This window comes from Neolamprologus brichardi, chromosome 13 (assembly GCF_056152115.1).
Source record: "Neolamprologus brichardi isolate AB-2024 chromosome 13, ASM5615211v1, whole genome shotgun sequence".
Lineage (NCBI taxonomy): Eukaryota > Metazoa > Chordata > Actinopteri > Cichliformes > Cichlidae > Neolamprologus > Neolamprologus brichardi.
In genome coordinates this window covers 20,521,872-20,544,372 of record NC_142116.1, presented here as the reverse complement: position 1 = coordinate 20,544,372, position 22,501 = coordinate 20,521,872, and the positions used below count along the sequence as shown (strand labels likewise).

The following is a 22,501-nucleotide window of genomic DNA, read 5'->3' as shown; positions in this document are numbered from 1 at the left end:
GAGCCACAGGTACTCATCAGAATGGCTGGTAAAGTGTTGTCTACCCTGCTGAGTGTAATGGCTTTGATGTCTTCATGGTCAGCTGTGGAGACCCTGTATGTCCAAGGAAACCACACCCAATACCCTCATGGCTATTCTACAAACTTTTGGTGGCAGTTTATGAATACAACTGCTCACTTGAACAATAGGACAGACTGCTATGTGTGTGCTCATATGCCGTTATCGGCATATACATCTGGACTGTGGCCGTACAGCATACCAGAGGACAGGAGTTGGTGTCTGTTGGGCTTAGCAACTCATCCTGGCAACAGAGTCCTCTGGTCCAAGGCCAATTATAGTACACCTCTGAACATCACCTGGAGTAAGTCGCCACTTCTAAACGTGAATTGTTCTGGGCAAACTGACTTATTGGCCTGGCCTCAAGTGTCAGACCCACTGCCAGACATAATATTGCTGAACAAGCTGAACACAGCTCAATTGCCGTTGTGTGTGATGAACAATGGATCACTGTCAGTGGGGGAGCTGCCGCTTCGCTTATGTGGATACATATACACCTACTGCCCTCCAGAGAATGAGAGCAGGTGTATGAAATGCTTGACCAGTGCAAAGTGTGCTGAGAACTTGACATTAAGGAGGACTGAATGCAAGTTCAACCTGGCTTACAGAATACCAGTAAAAGCAAAAAGTCAGAAGTGGACAGGCTGTGCAAGGACGGTGCCGAGCAGTAAAGGAACAAGAGTTTTGGCTGATTGGTATTTCCTGTGTGGACATAAAGCCTATCTATCACTCCCTGAGGGATGGGGAGGATTGTGTGCTTTAGTGAAGTTATCGGATCATGTCTTCTTCATGGACAGAGTTGAACATCACCCTAGCAACCGACGGAAGCGTGAGGTGGATATAGCCTCACCGAACTTTTTTGGAGTGACAGTAGACACTGGAGTGCCGCGAGAATTCCGCATTTGGAGTGGAGGAGCTAAATTCTTCCAAAGTCTGATCCCAAACATAGGAGTTGCAGAGGTGCGGGATCATGTGGAGATCAACCGGTATGCCTTACTGCGACACATTAATCTCACTAAGACACTGGGAACAGTCTTAGCGGAGGAGCAAAAGGCCATCAGAACGATGGTACTGCAGAACAGGCTGACCCTGGACTTGATAACAGCATCACAAGGAGGAGTGTGTAAGCTGATTGGAGAGACGTGTTGTACGTTTATCCCAGATGGATATACGACTGGAGGAGACATCTATGAGGCACTGCAGAACTTAACTGCTCTGCAGAAATATGTGGCGGACCACACATCAGGAGGAGACGCGTCACGAGGTTGGATAGCCTGGTTGACATCTGGACCATGGTGGAATATGTTCTTAAAGTTTTTGACTCCCATTCTTACATTATTGGCGTTGCTTTGCTTGTTTACAGGTTGCATTTTGCCATGTGTAAGATCAATGGTGAATAAAATGATTGCTAACACCTTTACCAATTACATACTGTTGCAGCAGAGTGACGTGGATGTTAAGGCTAATATGTTTGTATGAAATGAAGCCTGCACTGAAAATGTTGACAAGTGGTGTAGAGCTGAAGATATATATACGCCGTATAGCCTTAAAAAATGACAATACAGGGTGGTGATGATGGGTTTAGATTTTATTATTGTCATTTGTATTAGGAAATATTTAACCATATATGCTTAGAGATGTATAATCAATTGTGTAGTGATAGGATGTGTGATCTTTAGCAGGCTGCAAAGGCTTGGTGTGCATTCCAGATTGTTCTGGAATCCACACCTACATCCTGGGAGCATGGGAAGAGGTCGTACCTTGTTTTATTGTTTTACGGTAGGATAAACGTAGCTATATCTGTTTTCGTCTGAGTGCCTTTTGTTTAGATGAACTGCTGGACTTTCCAGACCAGTAGGTTTAGGGAAGTCATTTATGGGGTCACACTCTGACCCCCCCACCCCCCCACCCCCCACACACACACACACACACACAGTATTCTTTGTTCACATGTTTACCTATGTAAGATGTTATATGTTAATGACCCTATGCATATTCATGTAACCACAATAAAAGGAGTGCTATGGGGAACCTGGCTGAGAGACTGACGGAGGTCAAGTGGTGGAACGACACTTGGCTCCAGGCAGGTCTCCCTCATGCATGAGTAACACAAAGAACTTTGGTGCCTTGTGTCTTGCTTTTTGCTGTGTAGCAAATTGTCCTTAACGTTCCAGCGAATAGGTTCATGCTACAAACCTATCAAAAAGTGTGTCCATCACAAGCCCACCACCATGATCTTGAGGCAACAATCGTGAAAACTGATCTTAACTGAGAGTGTTGGATGTCCTCATTGTTGCAGAGCACATGGACAGCATACTCACCTGGTTCTGTGGGCCAGCAGCACATGTCACACCATCCATCACCCTTGTCATCACATTCAATCTTGGTCTGAGAGAAACCTGAAGAGAAATAGAGCAACTTCAGAGAAGAAACTCATGACATATATATGTATATATATATATATATATACATATATATGTATATATATATATACATATATATGTATATATGTGTATATATATATATATAACTACACTTTATGTATATTATGTAAGGTGTGGATATATAAATATATGTACAACTCTGTGTATATATGTTTATGGACAGGCATGCAATGTAGTGACAAGGATTGACAAGAACTAATATTGCATAATAGTGCACATAAAAGCTAATACTAATATGGTGTATTGTAGGCTGCAGGTACTTTGTTGTGAGTCTGACAACGATTGGAAGGACAGACCTTCTCCTGGTTCTCTCTTGTCTCCTGAATCTCTCCTGGTTGGGGGTTGGGGAAGGGTATATTTGCACAACAAAAGCAGGAGAACAATGGAGCTGAAGGCCTCTCAGCGGGGTGCTAGGAGGTGTTAGGTTCAGGGGAATTTACGCAAATTTGCGCAGGGTCAGTAAATCTAGTAGTAGGGACTTGCACCAGGAAAAAAAGGGGTCAGTAATTCTAGTGTTAATATTAAGCATTTATATGATTATTTTGATAAATTGCTGTGATTCAATCTGAAACCAAATTTGAGTCTATTCTGAAAACAAGACATTTCTAATTGACCGCAGACTTTTGAGCTGTAGTCTACATTGTAATGATAGTGTATGGTTATTGATTAGAGCAGATGATATGAGACTATCAGGAGAGACTGTTAAAAAGCTATGAGCTGTCTTGATGCAGAGAAAGTGGAGTTTGTCATCCTGGAGCTGCTGCCAAGATTGAATGATGCTCTGCCTCTGTGGTCAAGTTCAGACATAGGCTTTAAGCAACCATGAGCCACTGATAAGCGTGATAGATTAATAAGCATGTATAAAGTGGGCTTGTTAAACAGCTCTGATAGGAGAAAGTCAATGAGCACGCAATAAAGTGGACTTGTTAGGGACAGTTTACCATCAGCCTTGATAAAGTTTAACTTCATTTGTATTGAAAGACAGACTTTAAAGAAGATTCTTATTTGAAACTGGTGATAAAATCCAGGTCAGATACAGTTACATACAAGCATACAGTACACACTACTGCTCAAAGGTCAGAGGTCAGTTAGAAAAGTCCCTGATTTTAATAGAAAATTGGCTTTAATGTAACATCACATGAAGGTTATCAGTAATGTTTCACAGCTTTAATCAAATCCTTCATCATCCATAAGTTGTGATGGAAAAATGTCTGCAAGCGTGCAGGAGCCCATTTTTAGAGACAATCACTCCTGTGTTATAATGTTCATTGAAGTTTATCAGGTCAGACGACCAACAGATGATAAGAAATATAATCTTACTAATTATTAGAGTTGAAAAGTACTTTGCTAAGCAAAATTCAATGAGGTTAGGCTGGAGCTTGAGACATTAATATAAAAGGTTCAGTTGGTGATGCATGAAAGAAAATAATTTTCTTCTACAAATCTATTGGAGAATTCTGATTGTAAGAAATGAAAAATATTCAAAGACTGAAAGAGTTGCACACAGTAGAAATTTTGTATTCATCGTTTATCTTGGTTTTCTTCTGATTTTAGTATCTATTTGTGAGTGTAGTTTTTATTTGCATGATTTTATTCTGTTTGTATCGCATGTTTTTAGTGTGTCATTCTACGTTGTTTTAATCCACTGTGGATTAGCTGGGCATTGGAAAAATTAGCTGAAAGTGATCACATGTTGAGGCATAGGTGTGTCCAGAGGTGTCCTTTCAGCTGTTTTATAGGTCGTATTAAAAGGAAGCAAGCTGAGCACTGGAAGGAGAGAGGCCCTAGATTGGAAGAGGAACGCATGAAGGCCAGGTGGAAAAGAGGGAGCCGCTGCGTGATCGTGGGGGGTGCGACGCCTCGTCTGGAGACCGGTCAGCGTGATGTGGTGACCCAGTCCCGACAGCAGGAACGGCGACAGTAGGAGACAACGTGTGTGATTGACATCAGGGCAGATGTATACCACTGCCTGCATTTGTCAGCAGCGTCTCACTGTTGTTCACTGGGTGCAGCCGTGTTGGGAGAGGGTCGCCATGGCTATAAGCCAGGGCAGCTTCCGGGATGATGGTTCTGGCTCCTATTTGTTTTTACTTACAGGTGATGACGTGAGGGGAGCCGCGGTGGTATCGAGTGACGGACTCCAATGCAGAATGCGAACTGGGCTGGGATGTGATGGGCCCAGTGGACGGACGAGACTGGGACAGGAGGCTCCTCGTCTGCCTGACACGAGGCTGGCGTGGACCCCGCTCAGCAAGAGGAATTTCTGTCCAGCTCAAGAACACACAAGGAATATTCGTCCTGGGTTGTGGGACTGGGTGGGATTTCTGTGCATGAAGAGAATTGTATGTTGACCAGTTTTAGAATAATCTTATCCAGTCTCAGTGGGAATTTTAGCATATCAAGAAAGTTTGATTGTATACTTTATTTCTCAGTATCTGGTTTGTTTTATTCCTGCTGTCCACCTCGTGGAATAAACATGAATGAAACAATACTTTCCTGTCAAAAACAATATTTTAGTCAAGGCTAGCGGAAAGTTTCATATATATCATGAACATCTTTCCTCTTTGTCTTCCTGTAGTTTAGTTTCATTTTCTTACCCCAACCGGTGGAGGCAGATGGCCCCTCCCTGATTCTGGTTCTGCCGAAAATGGAGTTTTTCCTTCCCACTGTTGCCAAGTTCTTGCTCATAGGGGGTCATTTGATTGTTGGGGCTTTCTCTGTATTATTGCACAACCTTTATCTTACCATATATTTCAAGTTTATATGTTGTGAATTGGCTTGATTTAAATCAAATTGAACTCATTCAATTAAAACCAAATATAACTTGTAATCCAGTCTATTCAAATGTAAAGTCATCTCACTCAATTTGGACTAGCACTGAAAAATACACTGACATCCTCTGTTTCCCAATTAACAGATCAGAGGTTGATGTTTTATTCATGACTCAATACTTGAATGGTTTTATCCTGTTTATAAATAAACATTTAAAAAGGACATTGCTTCATTGTCTGATTCATTCTTTGTCTGTGTCAGTCCTTAATACACACACGTGTATACAATAATTCTAGTTGCCACAGTCTCCGGAGATCCTATGCTCTGTTTTCTTATACTTTTCTTCACTGTTTACCTCATTTTGCCCAATAAAATGTACATTTTTGTAAACAATGACTTGTTTTGGGCCATTACAAAAACTGTCTCCATATGAGGACGTACTTGAAGAGAAAAAGTCACCACTTTGCATTTTACAAATCAAGTAAACAAACACGGGGCTGTTTATCATATAACTAACTTTTAGGTCTGTGGGATGGAAGGATGGGAGCTTTAAATGTTGTGCCTCCATAATTATTCTAAAGTCTTTACAATGTTCAGCCCCTGCTGTGATTTGGTGCAACATACATAAACTTGGAATGAATTAATCCACCTGTTCACAGGAGATCACAGGAAGATGACACCAAACATCAGAAGATCTTGTTGTGCGCCACAGTAAAAGGGTGGTTTCTTGGGGCTAAAAGCACATAATAAACTACAGCAGAAGCTCAAATAAAGCAGGAAATAAGCAGGCAGCACTTGATCTGCTAATGCACGTTTCCCACTTTTATTGTTGCCTCATTCACTAACAGTTCAATGGTGCAAGATTACCATACACAGAATTAGGATATCTGCTTGACACATCTATGCTGTACAGCGAATGGATTATAATTATTACAAATACAGTAAACATATTTACATTTTAGTTCAAGCTCCATACAACATAGATATTTACAAAGTATGAAAATGAAACCGGTCTGACAAATAATAAACAGCGTTAATGACGTTTCTTTTTTTCTTTTCTTTTGGTGAACAAATCTGAAAGGGGGCGTGGTTAACTGATATTAATTGTCTGAGGTGGAAAATATCATGGCTAGTTTTGTTTGAAAGGCATCAACAGAAAAACACACACAGATGTATATGAGGTAGATTTGAGACTTGATCTGTGCATAGGTGCATCTTTGATGTGCAGCTCAGAGATCCACAATCCAACACGTTTCTGTTTCTCTGACCGTCAGGCTGGCTGACCCGAGGTCACGTCAGAGCTTTATTTTTCATCTATATGTAACAGACAGTTGGTACCTCTCCTTCCACGCATTTCATACGACACAGCAGACAGACTGCTGGTTGGTTGACCAGACTTTTTCAATACCTTTCTGCATTAACACATCTCGAGAGGCGTAGGCGCCAAAAAGTGAATCCGAAGCCAAATGTAGTAGCTGCAGCACGGCACACAGAGCAAATATTTTCATGGGGTAGTATCAGAAATAAGACCTGTGAATATGTAGTCCCTTTAACTTCTTTCCTTCTATTAAACCATTCATTCATTCTTTTTCCTTACGTCCTTCTAACCTTTTCACTGTGTTTTCTTTGCGTCTTTACAACAAGAGTGTAAAGTTAATAGCAGTAAATGTCAAGGCTTTCTGATTCTCAGTGAGATAGAGCGAGCTAGAGGAGCAGAGAGGGATGTGTTAAATGAGGGTTAACTACCACACTCATCCCAGAACAGACTAACCCTGTTAGTGAGTCAGTATTTTACTGACTCACTAACTGACACTGGCACTATCGGGGGTTTAGAGGCGGCGTATGTACACAGATTGAGGAGGATCTAAGTATGACGTGGATGACAGAGGAAATCGGGCGTGGCCCTCCTGTCAAAGTTCCATAAAGCCTTTGAATGAAAACAAACGTCGTTGTGACAGTGATGTACACTGTCTTGTTGGTACATATGTATCAATCTAATAAACTTAAACCTACACCATCCTCCCTATTCTGGTATTCTAAACAGTACTTAGCCGAAACCCAAAGACTGCTTGAGTTAACTTCCTGAACGATCTACAACATATGGTGGAAACCTGAAATTAAGACAGAGAAGACTAGAGGTGAGACATGACCATTACTGAATATTAAAAATAATAAATGACAGATTTAGTGATATTTTCATAAACTATTTATTTACCACATCACTAAACAGCATGGCAGGGCAAAATATTTTTTCTAACATGGCAACCTTTGCCACCGTGGCAGCACGGTGCTTAGCACTGTTGCCGCACAGCAAGAAGCTCCTGACTTCAATTCCAACATCAGGCCGGGGTCTTTCTGTGTGGAGTTTGCATGTTCTCCCCGTGTTTGCGTGGGTTCCCTCCGGGTACTCCGGCTTCCTCCCACCGTCCAAAGACATGCAGCTTGTGGGGATAGGTTAACTGGATAATCCAAATTGTCACTAGGTGTGAGTGCGAATGGTTGTTTGTTCCTGTGTGTTGGCCCTGCGACAGACTGGCGACCTGTCCAGGGTGTACCCTGCCTCTCGCCCTATCATAGCTGGGATAGGCTCCAGCGCCCCCCGCGACCCTGGAAAGGATAAGCGCAAGTGAATGAATGGATGGCAACCTTTTAAAAGTGAAAGGAGACAGAAAGACAGGTGAGAAAGAATAAAACTTAACTGACTTTTTGATGGCATTTTACACAAAGTACTAGTACAGTATCTAGAAAATGTGGGAAAATACTGGCATCATGTACAGTACTTTCTTCTGAAGAAATTATGTTGGGACCCTGAAAAAAACTTACTATGTACAATAATGGATTTCTATACATTTGACATCAGATGAAAACTTTGGTTGTAAGATTTGGATAATTATTTATTAAAAGCTAGAAATTTTAAATGAGAATAAGAAAGAAAAGTATTTCTTTGTGCCCCCCTTTCCCTGTTAATGCTCTACCTGGCCTTTTTATGTTTCCCTCTCACCAGATAACCAGCAGCTTTTATGGCTCCAACAAACATCAGCTGATACTAGAAAGTAATATTAAATCAATTCTAACAACAGCTTATCAAGTTTAAAGGCGCTTCTGCTGTTTAACACGACCTCTGCTAGTTTCCTCTTTCTGGGGCAAAGCGGGAGATAAACAAGCAAGAAAGACGGGACTTGCGGCAGAAACGCTGATCAGCTGATCATTGATCAGTTTCATGATTGAAGTAGCAGCAGGAGAGGGAGGGGGGAGAATGAGAGAAGAAGAGGCAGCTGACAGCGTAAAGACACAGAATAACTCCAGCTTTTTGTCTTTTTTTTAATTGTAGCTGAAGTATGGGACAAATCCGTGTATTTTCAGCTCAATACGAAACATGTAATATTAACTCTGAATACCAGAGGACTCCGTTTTTTACAGGATGGTAGGCAACTCTACTAACTAACCATATGAATAAAATAAAGTTCACCAGTAACATATAGCACCCACCCAACTGTATAGAAACTCCATCATGCTAGCTAGTACACAGTACGAGTTATTGTAACTGACTGTAAAAAGTTAGCACAACGAAAATAAACTACACCTAAACTTGGTTTGACCCAGATAGACTGCAGGTCATAACTTCTTACCTGAAGCTCATTTCACCTGACAGTCGGACCCGCGGCCGCCTTGGGTCTCTCCACCTCCGCCTCCCCTTTCCCCCATCCACCTGCTGGCTTCCACCACTTGCTAATTTTACTGAAGCTGTGAAAGCTCCACCACAGCCACTACCAAACAATTGAGTTATTTTTACACGTCTGCCAGCATCTGTCCAATCCGCCACCTTTCACTGTTTACACGGTTAAGAAAAAAAGACAACAACAACAAAACATCGGCCCATTTAAAACGAAAAATTACCATCGGCCCACCCGGCAAATACCCAGTATGCCCGATGGCCAGTCCAGCTATGCCCCACAGACAGACTGAGGCCCCGCAGCTATTTTTCGGTAAGTTAAATGTGTTTGTGGCCACTGTCCTTAGCTAGGTCCTGAAATCTAGGCAGCTAAGATGAGAAGTGGGCTCTTCGGGGAAACTTGTTTTGTAAAGTTGGTTTAGCTAATCCGTAGAGGCGAATGACTTGAGCGTGACTAAAGAAATGATGAGAAAAGCACTGTGTTGCTCTTTTGCAGTGTTGCCAACTCCTCAGTAAGGAAAATCGCTATTGGCTGTCCTAAAAGTCGCTAGAAGTCGCTAAATGACGTCATCACCTAATTTGCATAATTGGTCATGCTAATGTAATTGTAATCTATGTTGTTGGAGAGAGAAATAACATCGTGGAAGAGACATAAAGTGAGTAAAAAACATCCTAAATGCATTTAGAATTTATTTAGAACTACAAATTAAATTTATTTTAGCAATTATTGTTTTTTTAATGTCACAATTCCAACCTTGCTCCTTTACCCGGGCTTGGACCGGCAAAAGTGACCCGAAATAGGCACTCTGGTGGAGTTACTTTGTGTGTGTGTGTTTATAAGTAGTTTTAAACCTTGTGATCCACAAAACAGCATAAGAGTAAAAGAGTAAAAGAAGAACTGACTGCGTTACAGCATCTGCTGCTTGTTGAGAGTAAAAGCGATATGAGCTTTCACGTCTTTTTTAGCGACTTTTTTTTAGAAAAAAAGTCGCTAGGGGGTCTGAAAACTCACTAAATATAGCGACAAAGTCGATAAGTTGGCAACACTGCTCTTTTGTCCAGTCATTGATGCTAGCTAAGAGGATGTAATAAATATGTAATAAAGGCAAGATAACAGAGATGAAAAAGGAGTGGTTGTTGAGAAATAAGTGGTGTGCAGGCAAAAAAAACCAGGTGTGAGTGTGTAAAATTTGGTGAGTATTTGAGTGCAAAAATGTGTGGTCTCCAACTAATGGAAAAGGCTGGTCACGCGATGTGCACGTAGTGTTCTTTAAATAGAAGAATTTTTCCCGTTCTCACAGCCCGTCATGTGGCGACATGTGGCGGGCTAGCAGGTTAGTAACATACAGGCCCGGGTTCGAGCCCTCGGCTCACCTGGCTCTGTATGTTCACCTGCTAGGGGGAGGTCCAGGCAGGTGATCTTGGAGTGAAAACTCTAAGGGATGAACCTTGTTCAGCCTGGGCTTCCCCTGACTTTTTGGTTTTGTTTCTTTTTTTTCTTTTACCTGCCACAAACAAACAGACCTCCTTGTTGTCATGGCTACCAAGGACCACTCTTCTTGTGCCAACAAGTCATTGCCTCACAAAACATTATTTCCTATGTTTCCCTGTGGTTTTTTTTCTTTTTATTTTTCACTAATTCTACAGCCCGGCAGGTGGCGCAGAGCACTTGCCGGTCCCTGGTAGGTTGAAGCACAGACAGGCGCCAGTTCGATTCTCACTCACTCACTCCAAGTCCTCTCTGTAGCTTCGGTCTGCTAGGGGGATTCCTGGTCTGCGCAGGGAATCCCGATGTGTTTTTCTTTTTTGGGGTGTTGGGGCCTTTATTTATAAAGCTGGGACTATCTCCGTTGTCATGGCTACCAAGAACAACGCCAGCTTGGGGGAGAGCGGAGAGCAATAAGCACAGACTCATTCATCCTTTCTCCACTTTCTTTTCACAGCTGCTGCGGTGGGAAACGCTGGGACTTGTGTGGCTATGCAGTTTTTGCGTTGTTGGGAGCTTTTAAGGACCAGCCTTGAATTTTACACATTTGATAAGTGAAGACTGGATGTTTAGTGACGAGAGCTGGGATAATCTGGACAGAATCTGCAGGCTGCATCTCCAAATCAGAAATGGCTTTAGATCTGATGCTAGCAGACAGGCATGCATGTCTCAGGGTGATTACACACTAACACATTGTGATTAATCACACACATTTGTATACATTTTATTCACAAGATAAAAAAAAAACAAACCACTATACAAAATGTGTTTTTGTGACAGGCTGCTAGTAACAAAGTGCTTAAAGATTTAAAATTGGTTCTTTCCCAAGTTTTCTGTTATGTGCACACACATTCCTCGACTTAGGTGCTTTTTAGTTCTCCAATAATGGTCAGTGCAAAGTGTTTACACAAACAAAAAACAAACAAACAAAAACATTACTCAGAAAATGGTCAGGTACAAGAACTGGAGTAAAAAGGAGTGGAAAAACCAGATAATGTCCAAAGAAATACTTCAGCGTGTGGCTCACGACTTTTGCACAGTACTGTAAATGTTATTAATAATGAAAGATGTCAAAATGTAGCTTTGTCATTTTTAAAAAATTCCCGTACACATTATTCTTTTCTTCTAGTGAAGGTGCCTCCTCCTTCTGACCTTAGGGTAACTAATTTCTCAGACAGTCAATGCTAATGTGCTAAGTCACATTAGCAGCAGTGTTCAGCCTAAAAAATACACAAGTTAAAAGTCATGCATTTGAGTCATGCATCCATATTATTTGTTTATTTATTAAATTATTTTTGAGACACTGTTAGTTGTTAGAAGCCAGTGTTTTAATGATAGGACATATATGACAGTAATGAGACAACCTAAGATATCCAATATTACCACAAAAACACAAATAGAATCACAGAAAGCTTGTTTGTCTCCCGTTAGTCTTTAGGCCCAGTTAGCTTTTACTTTTCTGTGGTCAGTAGCCCTTCATGTCATATTCTGTCTCTATGTACAATATAGCATTACTAATACAATAACCTGTACGTAAATGAACTTCATTGTGTAATTGATGGCAGTTGTCAAAGTACTAGTCACTTAAAGGTTAAATTTCACATCTAAATTCTCATCTTTGAATAACTAGAACTCTGAGCTATGAAATAAATGTAGTGAGGTTAAAGTATCAAATCAAAGTATCAAATTCTCTGTTATACTTTACATTTATTTTCTATAAAAACACTTTGCTCTGCTGCCAAAATAATTTCCTCCTTTAAAGGAACAAAGTGAGGGTTAAGTGTCATTAGCTGTGGTACTTTATCTCTTCTATGATGTTGCTGCAGTGTCTGGTGGAGGCCCAACCAGCCTCACGGTTTCTGATGAGACTGCCGTCAGCATGGTGATCAGCTGGGTACCTCCCAATGCTCATGTCCTCCAGTATCACATGTCCTACATGGCTTTAACTGGAGCTGATAGCCAGGATCACACTGTGAGTGGGTCGTAGTCATTCCATCTTCACCTCTTCTGGCCTTCAGCCGGCTGTCATGTGTCAGAATTCCAGAAATTCCATAAGTCCCAAAACTTTAAATGAGTTCTGACTGTGTTGGGATGATAGTGTTGTTTGTTGTCTGCAGGTGCTGGTCCCTGGTGGAGAGAAGCAGGTGATGCTGGAGTCATTGCAGCCAGATACACGTTACAACATGTTAGTCACCGCTGAGTACCACAACAGAGAAGGAGGCAGCGATTCAGCTCAGGGCAAAACTGGTGAGTCAAACAAGGAAAGATGCCAAGACAGCTCAAGTGCAACTTCCAGTTAAGACCAACAGGCTTACATGCAAAAAGTGCAAATGTCCCATTACTTTACCCTTACAGGAGGACATGCATACTTGAAGGTTTCCACATATAGAAACATCAAGGTTTTTGGGCAGTATTGTTTCTACAGCACTACACGTACAGTCATTTTGGTCCAGAGACACAGATTCCTTTCTCTGCATAATGATGGGCTCTCTGAACAATGAGACAGCAGCCAGTACCGGTACAATGACAGTACTGCTCTTGATACTTGGTTGGAAGTTCAAAAATTACTGGGTGCACTGTGTCTGCGTTTATTGTCCATGCTAGTGTGCAGATGACATTCTTAGGCTTTGTGTTTTTTGTTTGTTTTCTGGCTTTTTTCTGTCTCTCTAGACACTTTGTGGGTAAGCAGTGCGAGTGTGGTCAGGTCAGACCACTCCAGTATCTGTGTGTCATGGAGACCAGTATCTGCCGTTGATGGATATCCTATTGTAATCCAGGATGTAAAAGGTATTCTGTAATCACGTCTACAGTGATGTGAAAAGGTGTTTGCCCCCTTCCTGATTTCCTAGTGGTTTGCATATGTAACGGGTGTATTAGAAAATAATTTATATTTCACCAAAGATCCATTCTGCAGTGTTATCTTGCTTTGTCAGTATTGGTTATGTATATGTGTTTATTTATATATGTTTATTTTCTGTATTTATATTTTGGGAGCTTTTATTTTGTTTGTGTGACCTTTGACTTCCCGCGAAGTCACTTCCTGTAGCTGCGCGCTATTTTCCTCAGTCGCCTAGAGGCCCCGCTGAGGAGAGGTGAGCGTACGCTAGTGTTCTCAGTTACAGAGTGAATAAACACGGTTAAAGTAACTAAAAGTAATTCAAACACTGCTCGTTCCCTTTGTGCATTTTGTCTCACAGTTCTGTTTGATGTTTTAGTGTAAATTAGTTTTTCTGTCGAGTACAGCACTTTATTGTAACATGCTAGTTAGCCAATCTCAGATGAGAGCATAGGAGCATGCACGTGGCTTCACATGTGGTCCGCTATCCTTCTCTCTCCCTTGAAGGTGTTCATGCAGAAGTCCAGTAGTGAAGTGAAGTCGCTGTACTGTTTTGTTTTTATTTTAAACAGGTATGTGAGCTCCCTCTTTTATTTTTGTGTCATGTGAATTGGTTATATCTTTTGTTTGTGATTCATGTTCACTGTTTCAACTTGCTGTTAGATGCATGTAACTAAAAAAATATGTAAAATTGCCACTGGTAAATGAAGTCTCCCTAAAGTATAATTTTGTTGATGAGGTAATTGTCATTATATGTTCATGATGCAGTGCATTTTCGTTTGTTATATATGATTATAAATACATTTTAGCAGTATTGTTTGTTAATTGGATTTATTGTGATGTTGCACCTCAGTCGCCTAGAGGCCCCGCTGAGGAGAGGTGTTCATGCAGAAGTCCAGTAGTGAAGTGAAGTCGCTGTACTGTTTTGTTTTTATTTTAAACAGTTCTGGGAGAATAAATCCATCCAGCTGGCAAAGTGAGAGCTGACTCCTCTGGTCATTCGCACAACACAACGCAGAGAGCTAACGGCAATAAGAGTTTAAGGCCAGACGGGCTACAGTGGTGCCGTGACCCGGATCCACACCACTTCAGACTTGCTCATCGTGGTTCGTGGAGACGCGATCAACATCAGTTTGGTCACCAGAGGTTGCTGTAATGGACAATGTAATGTAAGCTTTGAACACAAATCCCAAGCGTTCTAGGAAACACTTGCACCTTTTTTTTTGGACTGTTGTTTACAAGGTAAAATTAATTCTGCTGTTTGCATTGTACATATGTTAGAACAATGGATGATGAAAAAGTTTCAAGTGACGGGTTCAGCTTTGCCATGGGGAGAGGGAGGGTAATTGAGGGGTTGCCTAGTACACCAGTTCGTAGTGCAGGCTCCCCAGCTTTCTGTTCCACTCGCATACTTGGTTGCACATCTTCCAGTAGTGGTAAAGGTAAATCATTCTCAGACCCTTCAGCCACAGCAGACCCAGCATTAAATGACCTGATAACACACATAGCTCAACAGGTGGGGCAGACCATTAGGGAACAGTTGAAAAAGGAATGTGGGGAAAGGGATGACGGGGCCGCACAAGCTCAGAGCAGTGTAAGCCAGCCACCCAGCGAGCCCACTTACCTTAACCTGACTGGGGCGAAGCTAGTCCTGCAGTCAGATGTGAGAGAGCCTCCAGTCTTCAGAGGAGATGGGTCGGATAAACATACAGTCTGTGAGTGGGAGGAGCTGATGAGAATGTATGTCAAGAAGCGAGCAACACCCCTTCAGGAACAGTACCAAGAAATAATGTTCAAGTTGATGGGCAAAGCTAAGGACATTGTAAGGATAACTCTGAGAAGCACCCCATCGTTAAAACCTTGTGAGAATCCAAATGTTGTATATGACATACTGAGGCAACATTTCAGTGACATGACATATTCGTGTATGCCTATGGCCGATTTCTACAGCACAGTTCCAGTGCCAGGAGAAACTCCTGTAGAATATTGGGTCAGACTGAATAAGGCAGTTGATGCAGCAGAAGAAAGCCTGAAGAGGCTCGGACGGCACATGGAGGATCCCTGCCAGGAGGCAGCTATGATGTTTGTGAAGTACTGCCCTGATCCCACCCTTGCTGCTGTTTTCAAGTTCAAGGCACCAGATAAGTGGACAGCCAGTGAGATTCAGGAGCATGTGAATCGGTACCAGCTTGAGATGAAAGAGCGTATGCTCCCCAGGTCTAAGTGTCTCACACCAGTTAAAGCTAACATCCAGACCCCTGCAGCTGATGGTCTAGCGACATCAATGCACCCGGGAGAAACACAGGTGCAGGTGGGATCAAATGAGACAGTAAAGGCCCCTTGTAACGACAGTTGCCTGAAATTACTAATCAGCCTTTTTGACCATGCTTTGTCGCAGAATAACCAGGTTGCAGACAAGCAGCTTCCTCCAGGTCAGGCCCGACCCAGATGTTGTAGAGTATGCCAGTCCCCTGAACATTCTACCCTTGCGCATTGTAGGCAGAAACACCTATGCCTTGCATGCTTTGAGCCAAACCATATTAAGAGAAACTGCCCTCGTCGCTCACCTATTCAAAGGCACCCTGCCTCCCAACCTCATGACACCCAGCCTTTAAACTAGCTGGCCCGCATTTGGTGAGGGAATGTGTGGGCACAGATGTTGAAACCCTCGGCAGTGATGATGTTGAAAAGCATTACATTAAAGCATGTGCAGCCGCACCAGATGGTGTTAAGGTGGTAGTACAAAACACACTGAGAGTTGGCCCGTTTGACAAACTGTTTTACACTCCTGTCAGCATTAATAACAGACACCACATGCAGGGTATGCTTGACTCTGGTTCCATGGCGTGCACACTCAGTGAGCAAGCAGAACAGAGTATGCTGAGTAAGAATATACTGCCAGAACCCACTCCCCTGCCTCAAGAAATAGTGCTAGTAGGCTGCGGTGGCACACTTACCAAGCCCAAATGCATGTATGAAGTTGAAATGAAACTGTATGGAGAGACCTGTATTGTTCCCATCCTTGTAGTGCCAGGTCAACGTGATGATATAATCATTGGCACAAATGTCATCCGGTTTCTCATGCATCAGTTGAAAATAACCAATGACTATTGGCGCCTCGTATCAGGTGGCGGTTGTCCTCCAGAGTGTGAGCAATTTCTTGACCTCATGGCTAATTCATCCCGATGGAGAGGTGAAGAACTCCCAGACAAGATCGGCACAGTCAAGCTTCAGCAGTCAGTCACCTTGTTAGCAAGACAAGAGCATCTAGTCTGGGGCAAGCTGCCGAGTAATGTTTCTATGTCACCAGGGAGCACAGTGATTGTTGAAGCCACTTCATCAAAGTCCATGCCACGTAACATCATGGTTGGCCGCATCATAACGCCATTGTGGGGTGATAGGTGGGTTCCCATGAAGGTCACTAACCTGTTGGATAAACCAGTCACCCTGAAAAGAAACAGTAAGTTGGCTGATGTGTCCCCTTGTGTTGCTGTTGAGGATTTTGAAGTTTTCCAGGGCACCTGTCGACCCCAGAAATCTGTGCAGGAGGAGGAGAAGGATGATGGCCACCTCACTGATCTTAAACAGAGACTAAAACAGGTTGGGCTCAGTGAAATTGATATTGACCTGTGCCATGTTGGTCAAGGGGGGAAGGAGAAATTGGTTAAAATGCTTGAGAAGTACAATGACATTTTCTCCAAGCATACACATGACTGTGGCAAGGCCGAAGGCTTTGTACACCGCATCAGGCTCACTGATGAGAGGCCATTTCGCCTTCCTTACCGCCGAGTCCCTCCAGCACATTACCAAAAGCTGCGACAAGTTTTGTCTGAAATGGAAGAACAGGAAATCATCAGAAGGTCCGTGAGCGAGTATGCCTCTCCACTGGTGTTAGTGTGGAAAAAGGATGGTAGTTTAAGAATCTGCACTGACTTCAGATGGCTGAATGCAAGGACCCTCAAAGATGCACACCCACTGCCACACCAGTCTGACTGCCTTGCTGCATTGGGTGGAAATACCTACTTCAGCACCATGGATCTGACCTCGGGATTTTATAACATCCCTATGGCAGAGGAAGACAAGAAATACACAGCATTTACAACCCCAATGGGATTGTTTGAGTACAACAGAATGCCCCAAGGACTCTGTAACAGCCCCGCCTCATTTATGCGAATGATGCTCAGTATTTTTGGGGATCTGAACTTCAGTAGTCTGCTGTGCTATCTCGACGATCTGCTTGTATTTGCTCGGACAGAAGAGGAGGCCTTGGAGCGGCTAGAGACTGTGTTTCAGCGCTTGCGCATCCATAACCTCAAACTAAGTCCTAAGAAATGCCACTTAATGAGGTCATCAGTCAAGTTTTTGGGCCACATTATAGATGGCAATGGAGTGGCTGTGGACCCAGCAAAGGTTGAGGTCATAGCAAAGATGACAAAGGCTGAATTGATGGAGGATGATGGCTGCACCCCGTCAGTTAAGAGGATTAAGTCATTCCTGGGGATGATATTCTACTATCAGCATTTCATCCCTAGCTGCTCCTCTATGGCCAAGCCTTTGTTTGCCCTCACTGCTGGACAAAAGAGGAGAGGGAGAGTTAAAACAGGCACCAATGCTGGTGTATACAGAAAGCTGAAGCCCTCTGACTGGACAGATGAATGTGACGCAGCTCTGTCTAATCTGAAAGAGAAGCTGTTGAATTGTGTAGTCCTTACACATCCAGACTTTTCTTTGCCTTTGATATTGTCCATTGATGCTTCATTAGATGGGCTCGGTGCTGTATTGTCACAAATACCAGCTGGACAGCAGAAAGCTCGTCCAATTGCTTTTGCAAGTAAGACCCTGAGCAATTCACAGAAAAAGTACCCGGCCCACAGGCTAGAGTTTTTGGCATTGAAATGGAGTGTGTGTGAGAAGTTCAGTCACTGGCTAAGAGGTCATCCCTTTACAGTGTGGACAGATAACAACCCTCTCACCTACATCATGACAAAACCAAAGCTTGATGCTTGTGAGCAGCGTTGGGTGTCCAAGCTTGCTCCTTACACATTTGATCTGAAGCACATACCTGGTACCAAGAACGTTGTAGCTGATGCTCTCAGCAGAGACCCCTTTGCAACAACAGTCAGCCATAGGCTGATCACAGAGCAGTACAGTCACCTCCTTGCTGAATCTGAGAGTGTCAGTTCTGAGGGAATACAAAATGCATTCCGGTTGAAGGTCCAAGGTCAACGCGTGGACACACCACCTTTCCGCACCACAGGACTGCAGCCGCCCTCGTCTCAGCCTGGGTGTGATGCTATGGATGTTAAGGCAATCCTGGATTTTCACAGTGAGTGGGATCTGGCTGCTGAAACAAGGGCTGTGGAACTGTTCCAGTCAGTTCAGGACCTAGTGTTGCCAGGACAGGAGTCATTTCCTGTGTCCACACTAGAGGAACTCCAGCATAGCCAGGAACTTGATCCCAGTATTTCAAAGATCTTACCATTTGTCACAAGGAGAAGGCGACCTTCCAGGCGTGAAAGGGCAGGATTTGATGCGAAAACCATGGTGTTATTTAAACAGTGGGAAAGGCTTAGGATCCAAAATGGAGTTCTCTATCGGATCACAAAGGACCCCCTGAGTAAACAAAGGAGACATCAGTTTGTTTTGCCTGACAGTCTCAGAGCAAAGGCATTGAATGGTGTCCATGATATTGCAGGACATCAGGGGCAAGCGAAGACTTTATATCTGGCAAGACAACGGTTCTTTTGGCCGAAGATGGAGTCTGATATAAAAGAGTATGTCAAATGTTGTCAAAGATGCATCCTGGCCAAAACACCAGAACCCTCTGCTCGAGCCCCACTTGAGAGCATCAGAACCTCCGCCCCTATGGAGCTGGTGTGTTTGGATTTTTGGAGTGCGGAGGATAGTAAGCAACGCTCAGTAGATGTTCTTGTCCTTACGGATCATTTCACTAAGCTAGCCCATGCCTTCCCTTGCACAAACCAGACTGCAAAGCAGGTGGCTAAGAAACTATGGGACCATGTTTTCTGTGTGTATGGGTTTCCTGAGCGGATTCACTCCGATCAGGGGGCAAATTTTGAAAGTGAGCTCTTGGCAGAACTGCTCAAGTTCTCGGGGGTCTCCAAATCCCATACTACGGCATACCATCCCATGGGAAATGGAGGGACTGAGAGGTTTAATAGGACACTTGGCAACATGCTTAGGTCCTTGCCCCTCAGAGAAAAGAACAAGTGGCCTCAACAAATACAGAGTCTGACATTTGCATACAATGCAACTGTACATGAGACCACGGGTTTTGCCCCATTTCAGCTCATGTTTGGCCGCATCCCGAGGCTCCCCGTTGATGTGATGTTTAAACAGGTGCTCTGTGATCCTGTAGTTGTGGATCAAAAAAGTTATGTGAAAACACTCATGTCACATCTTCATGAGGCAGCTAAGATTGCCCAGACTCATGCCATCAAGGAACAAGACAAACAGGCAAAAGGATATAACAGAAAAGTAAAGGGCACTCATCTGAAAATAGGAGACAGAGTACTCATTGCAAATAAGGGTGAAAGAGGAAAGAAGAAACTTGCTGACAAGTGGGATGCAACAGTGTACACAGTCAGAGACAGAAATCTGCAGACTCACACATACAAGTTGGAAGATGGCAGAGGCAACATAAAGGTGGTACATCGCAACCTGGTTTTAAATATCAGCTTCCTGCCAGTAGTGACCGCTGAACTGTGTGACACTGGATCAGAGGGAGGGTCATGTGCGTCAGACCAGTTAGATTCCTTGGATGAGGAGACTGCAGAGGAGAGGACCAGTGCTTGGATCAACTCAGATGATGATGAGAGTCAGGAGACCCTGAGTGAGGGACTATCAGGATTGGGCAAGACAAGTCAACAAGCTCCAGAGGTGGTTGCAGGGGATTCAACTCAGTGTTCCCTTGTAGGAGAGGACTGCCCAGACAGAGACACAGACTTGGACAGTTTGGTAGCAGAACCTGACTTAGACTCCCCGTCTGTGTTAGAGGCATTTTCAGAAACTGCACTCACTCACTCGCATCCATCAGACACAGATCGTGATGCACACACCAAGCCCCTACCAGTAGCCCCAGTGCATGTCGCTGACGCGCAGATGCCTCCAACAGATGTGTGTCATGATGTGGGTCCACGAGGACAGCCACGGGCAGGCCCGGACAATGTTGTCATGACGCGAGCCGGCCGAGTCAGTAAAAGAGTTAATCGACTCATTGAGTCCATGGTTCAGAAGCCTTTTGGCTTTAAGCGTTTGGCAAATTCAGTTAGCAGAAGGTCTCAGTCTCTTCTTACGCTGTTTTAAGTAAACCCAGGTGTTTAGAGATCTTTCTGTATTTTGATTCTAGGGGACAGTATCATTATGGCACAATTAAATAGTGTGTTTTTAAGGTATTGATGTGTGTGGATGGCCGGGAATGTGTGTGTGGTGTAAATGGCATCACACTGATCTAAGAAAGGCTGAGGCCTGATCACCCTCATGCTCTTTCTGAACCTATCTGGTAGGTGGCTTATACAGCTGAGACTAGAGCTTATAGCTCGGAGGTTTAAACCCGTGCCCAGGAGCCATAAATTCTGTAGATTTGTCGCTGTGTTCCGATTAGATTGTTCACCTGACTGTTCTGGATTTTGGTGAAATCTAGGAGGGGTGGATGTAACGGGTGTATTAGAAAATAATTTATATTTCACCAAAGATCCATTCTGCAGTGTTATCTTGCTTTGTCAGTATTGGTTATGTATATGTGTTTATTTATATATGTTTATTTTCTGTATTTATATTTTGGGAGCTTTTATTTTGTTTGTGTGACCTTTGACTTCCCGCGAAGTCACTTCCTGTAGCTGCGCGCTATTTTCCTCAGTCGCCTAGAGGCCCCGCTGAGGAGAGGTGAGCGTACGCTAGTGTTCTCAGTTACAGAGTGAATAAACACGGTTAAAGTAACTAAAAGTAATTCAAACACTGCTCGTTCCCTTTGTGCATTTTGTCTCACAGTTCTGTTTGATGTTTTAGTGTAAATTAGTTTTTCTGTCGAGTACAGCACTTTATTGTAACATGCTAGTTAGCCAATCTCAGATGAGAGCATAGGAGCATGCACGTGGCTTCACATGTGGTCCGCTATCCTTCTCTCTCCCTTGAAGGTGTTCATGCAGAAGTCCAGTAGTGAAGTGAAGTCGCTGTACTGTTTTGTTTTTATTTTAAACAGGTATGTGAGCTCCCTCTTTTATTTTTGTGTCATGTGAATTGGTTATATCTTTTGTTTGTGATTCATGTTCACTGTTTCAACTTGCTGTTAGATGCATGTAACTAAAAAAATATGTAAAATTGCCACTGGTAAATGAAGTCTCCCTAAAGTATAATTTTGTTGATGAGGTAATTGTCATTATATGTTCATGATGCAGTGCATTTTCGTTTGTTATATATGATTATAAATACATTTTAGCAGTATTGTTTGTTAATTGGATTTATTGTGATGTTGCACCTCAGTCGCCTAGAGGCCCCGCTGAGGAGAGGTGTTCATGCAGAAGTCCAGTAGTGAAGTGAAGTCGCTGTACTGTTTTGTTTTTATTTTAAACAGTTCTGGGAGAATAAATCCATCCAGCTGGCAAAGTGAGAGCTGACTCCTCTGGTCATTCGCACAACACAACGCAGAGAGCTAACGGCAATAAGAGTTTAAGGCCAGACGGGCTACACATATTTATCACACTTACATGTTTCAGATCATCAAACTCATTTTAATATTAGACACAGATAAGACAAGTTAATACAAAATGCAGTTTTTAAATGATGATTTCATAGATTAGGGAGAAAGATGATCCAAACCTCCCTGGTCCTGTGTAAAAACAAATTGCCCCTCTTGTTAAATCACGAGTTAACTGTGATTAACCAATTTTGGAAACCTCAGTTCAGTGTTACTAAACACACTCAGGCCTGATTAATTGCAGACTTGTGAATCAAGAAATCAGTTAAATAGAACCTGTCTGACAAAGTGAAACAGGCTAAAAGACCTCAAAAAGCAACACATCGTGTCACCAGCCATCCTCCTGGTCCTCAGTGTTAATGCCCACTTAACTGGGTCCTTCAGTGGAAAGGCTCAAGCAGATGAAGCCTAATATAAGAAGATGAGACTGACAAATATTCTATTTGAATGTTTAAAAAGAAAAATATCACAGTATCTAAGCTTTCACTGAGCATATACCTGCATCAATGATGAACTC

General features: G+C 43.0%; 2 protein-coding genes across 2 annotated transcripts; both read left to right on the top strand.

The window, feature by feature from the left end:
* Positions 1 to 1,866, top strand: LOC148099954 (uncharacterized). The gene has a single exon (XM_087849738.1). The coding sequence runs from the start codon at positions 22 to 24 to the stop codon at positions 1,534 to 1,536; it is 1,515 nt and encodes a 504-aa protein (XP_087705864.1). The 5' UTR covers positions 1 to 21; the 3' UTR covers positions 1,537 to 1,866.
* A 9,131-nt stretch (positions 1,867 to 10,997) lies between these two features.
* LOC148099953 (collagen alpha-1(XX) chain-like) lies at positions 10,998 to 12,732 on the top strand. Its single transcript, XM_087849842.1, has 3 exons — positions 10,998 to 11,106; positions 12,259 to 12,404; positions 12,550 to 12,732. The coding sequence occupies exons 1-3, from the start codon at positions 10,998 to 11,000 to the stop codon at positions 12,730 to 12,732; spliced, it is 438 nt and encodes a 145-aa protein (XP_087705968.1).
* Positions 12,733 to 22,501: the final 9,769 nt, after the last annotated feature.

Excerpts from the sequence above, each read along its gene's own strand:
- LOC148099954 (XM_087849738.1), top strand. The coding sequence starts at position 22 with ATGGCTGGTAAAGTGTTGTCTACCCTGCTGAGTGTAATGGCTTTGATG.
- LOC148099953 (XM_087849842.1), top strand. The coding sequence starts at position 10,998 with ATGTTTAGTGACGAGAGCTGGGATAATCTGGACAGAATCTGCAGGCTG. Across the intron at positions 11,107-12,258 it reads ACAGGCATGCATGTCTCAGG|TGTCTGGTGGAGGCCCAACC; the intron begins GTGATTACACAC and ends ATGTTGCTGCAG. Across the intron at positions 12,405-12,549 it reads CTGATAGCCAGGATCACACT|GTGCTGGTCCCTGGTGGAGA; the intron begins GTGAGTGGGTCG and ends TGTTGTCTGCAG.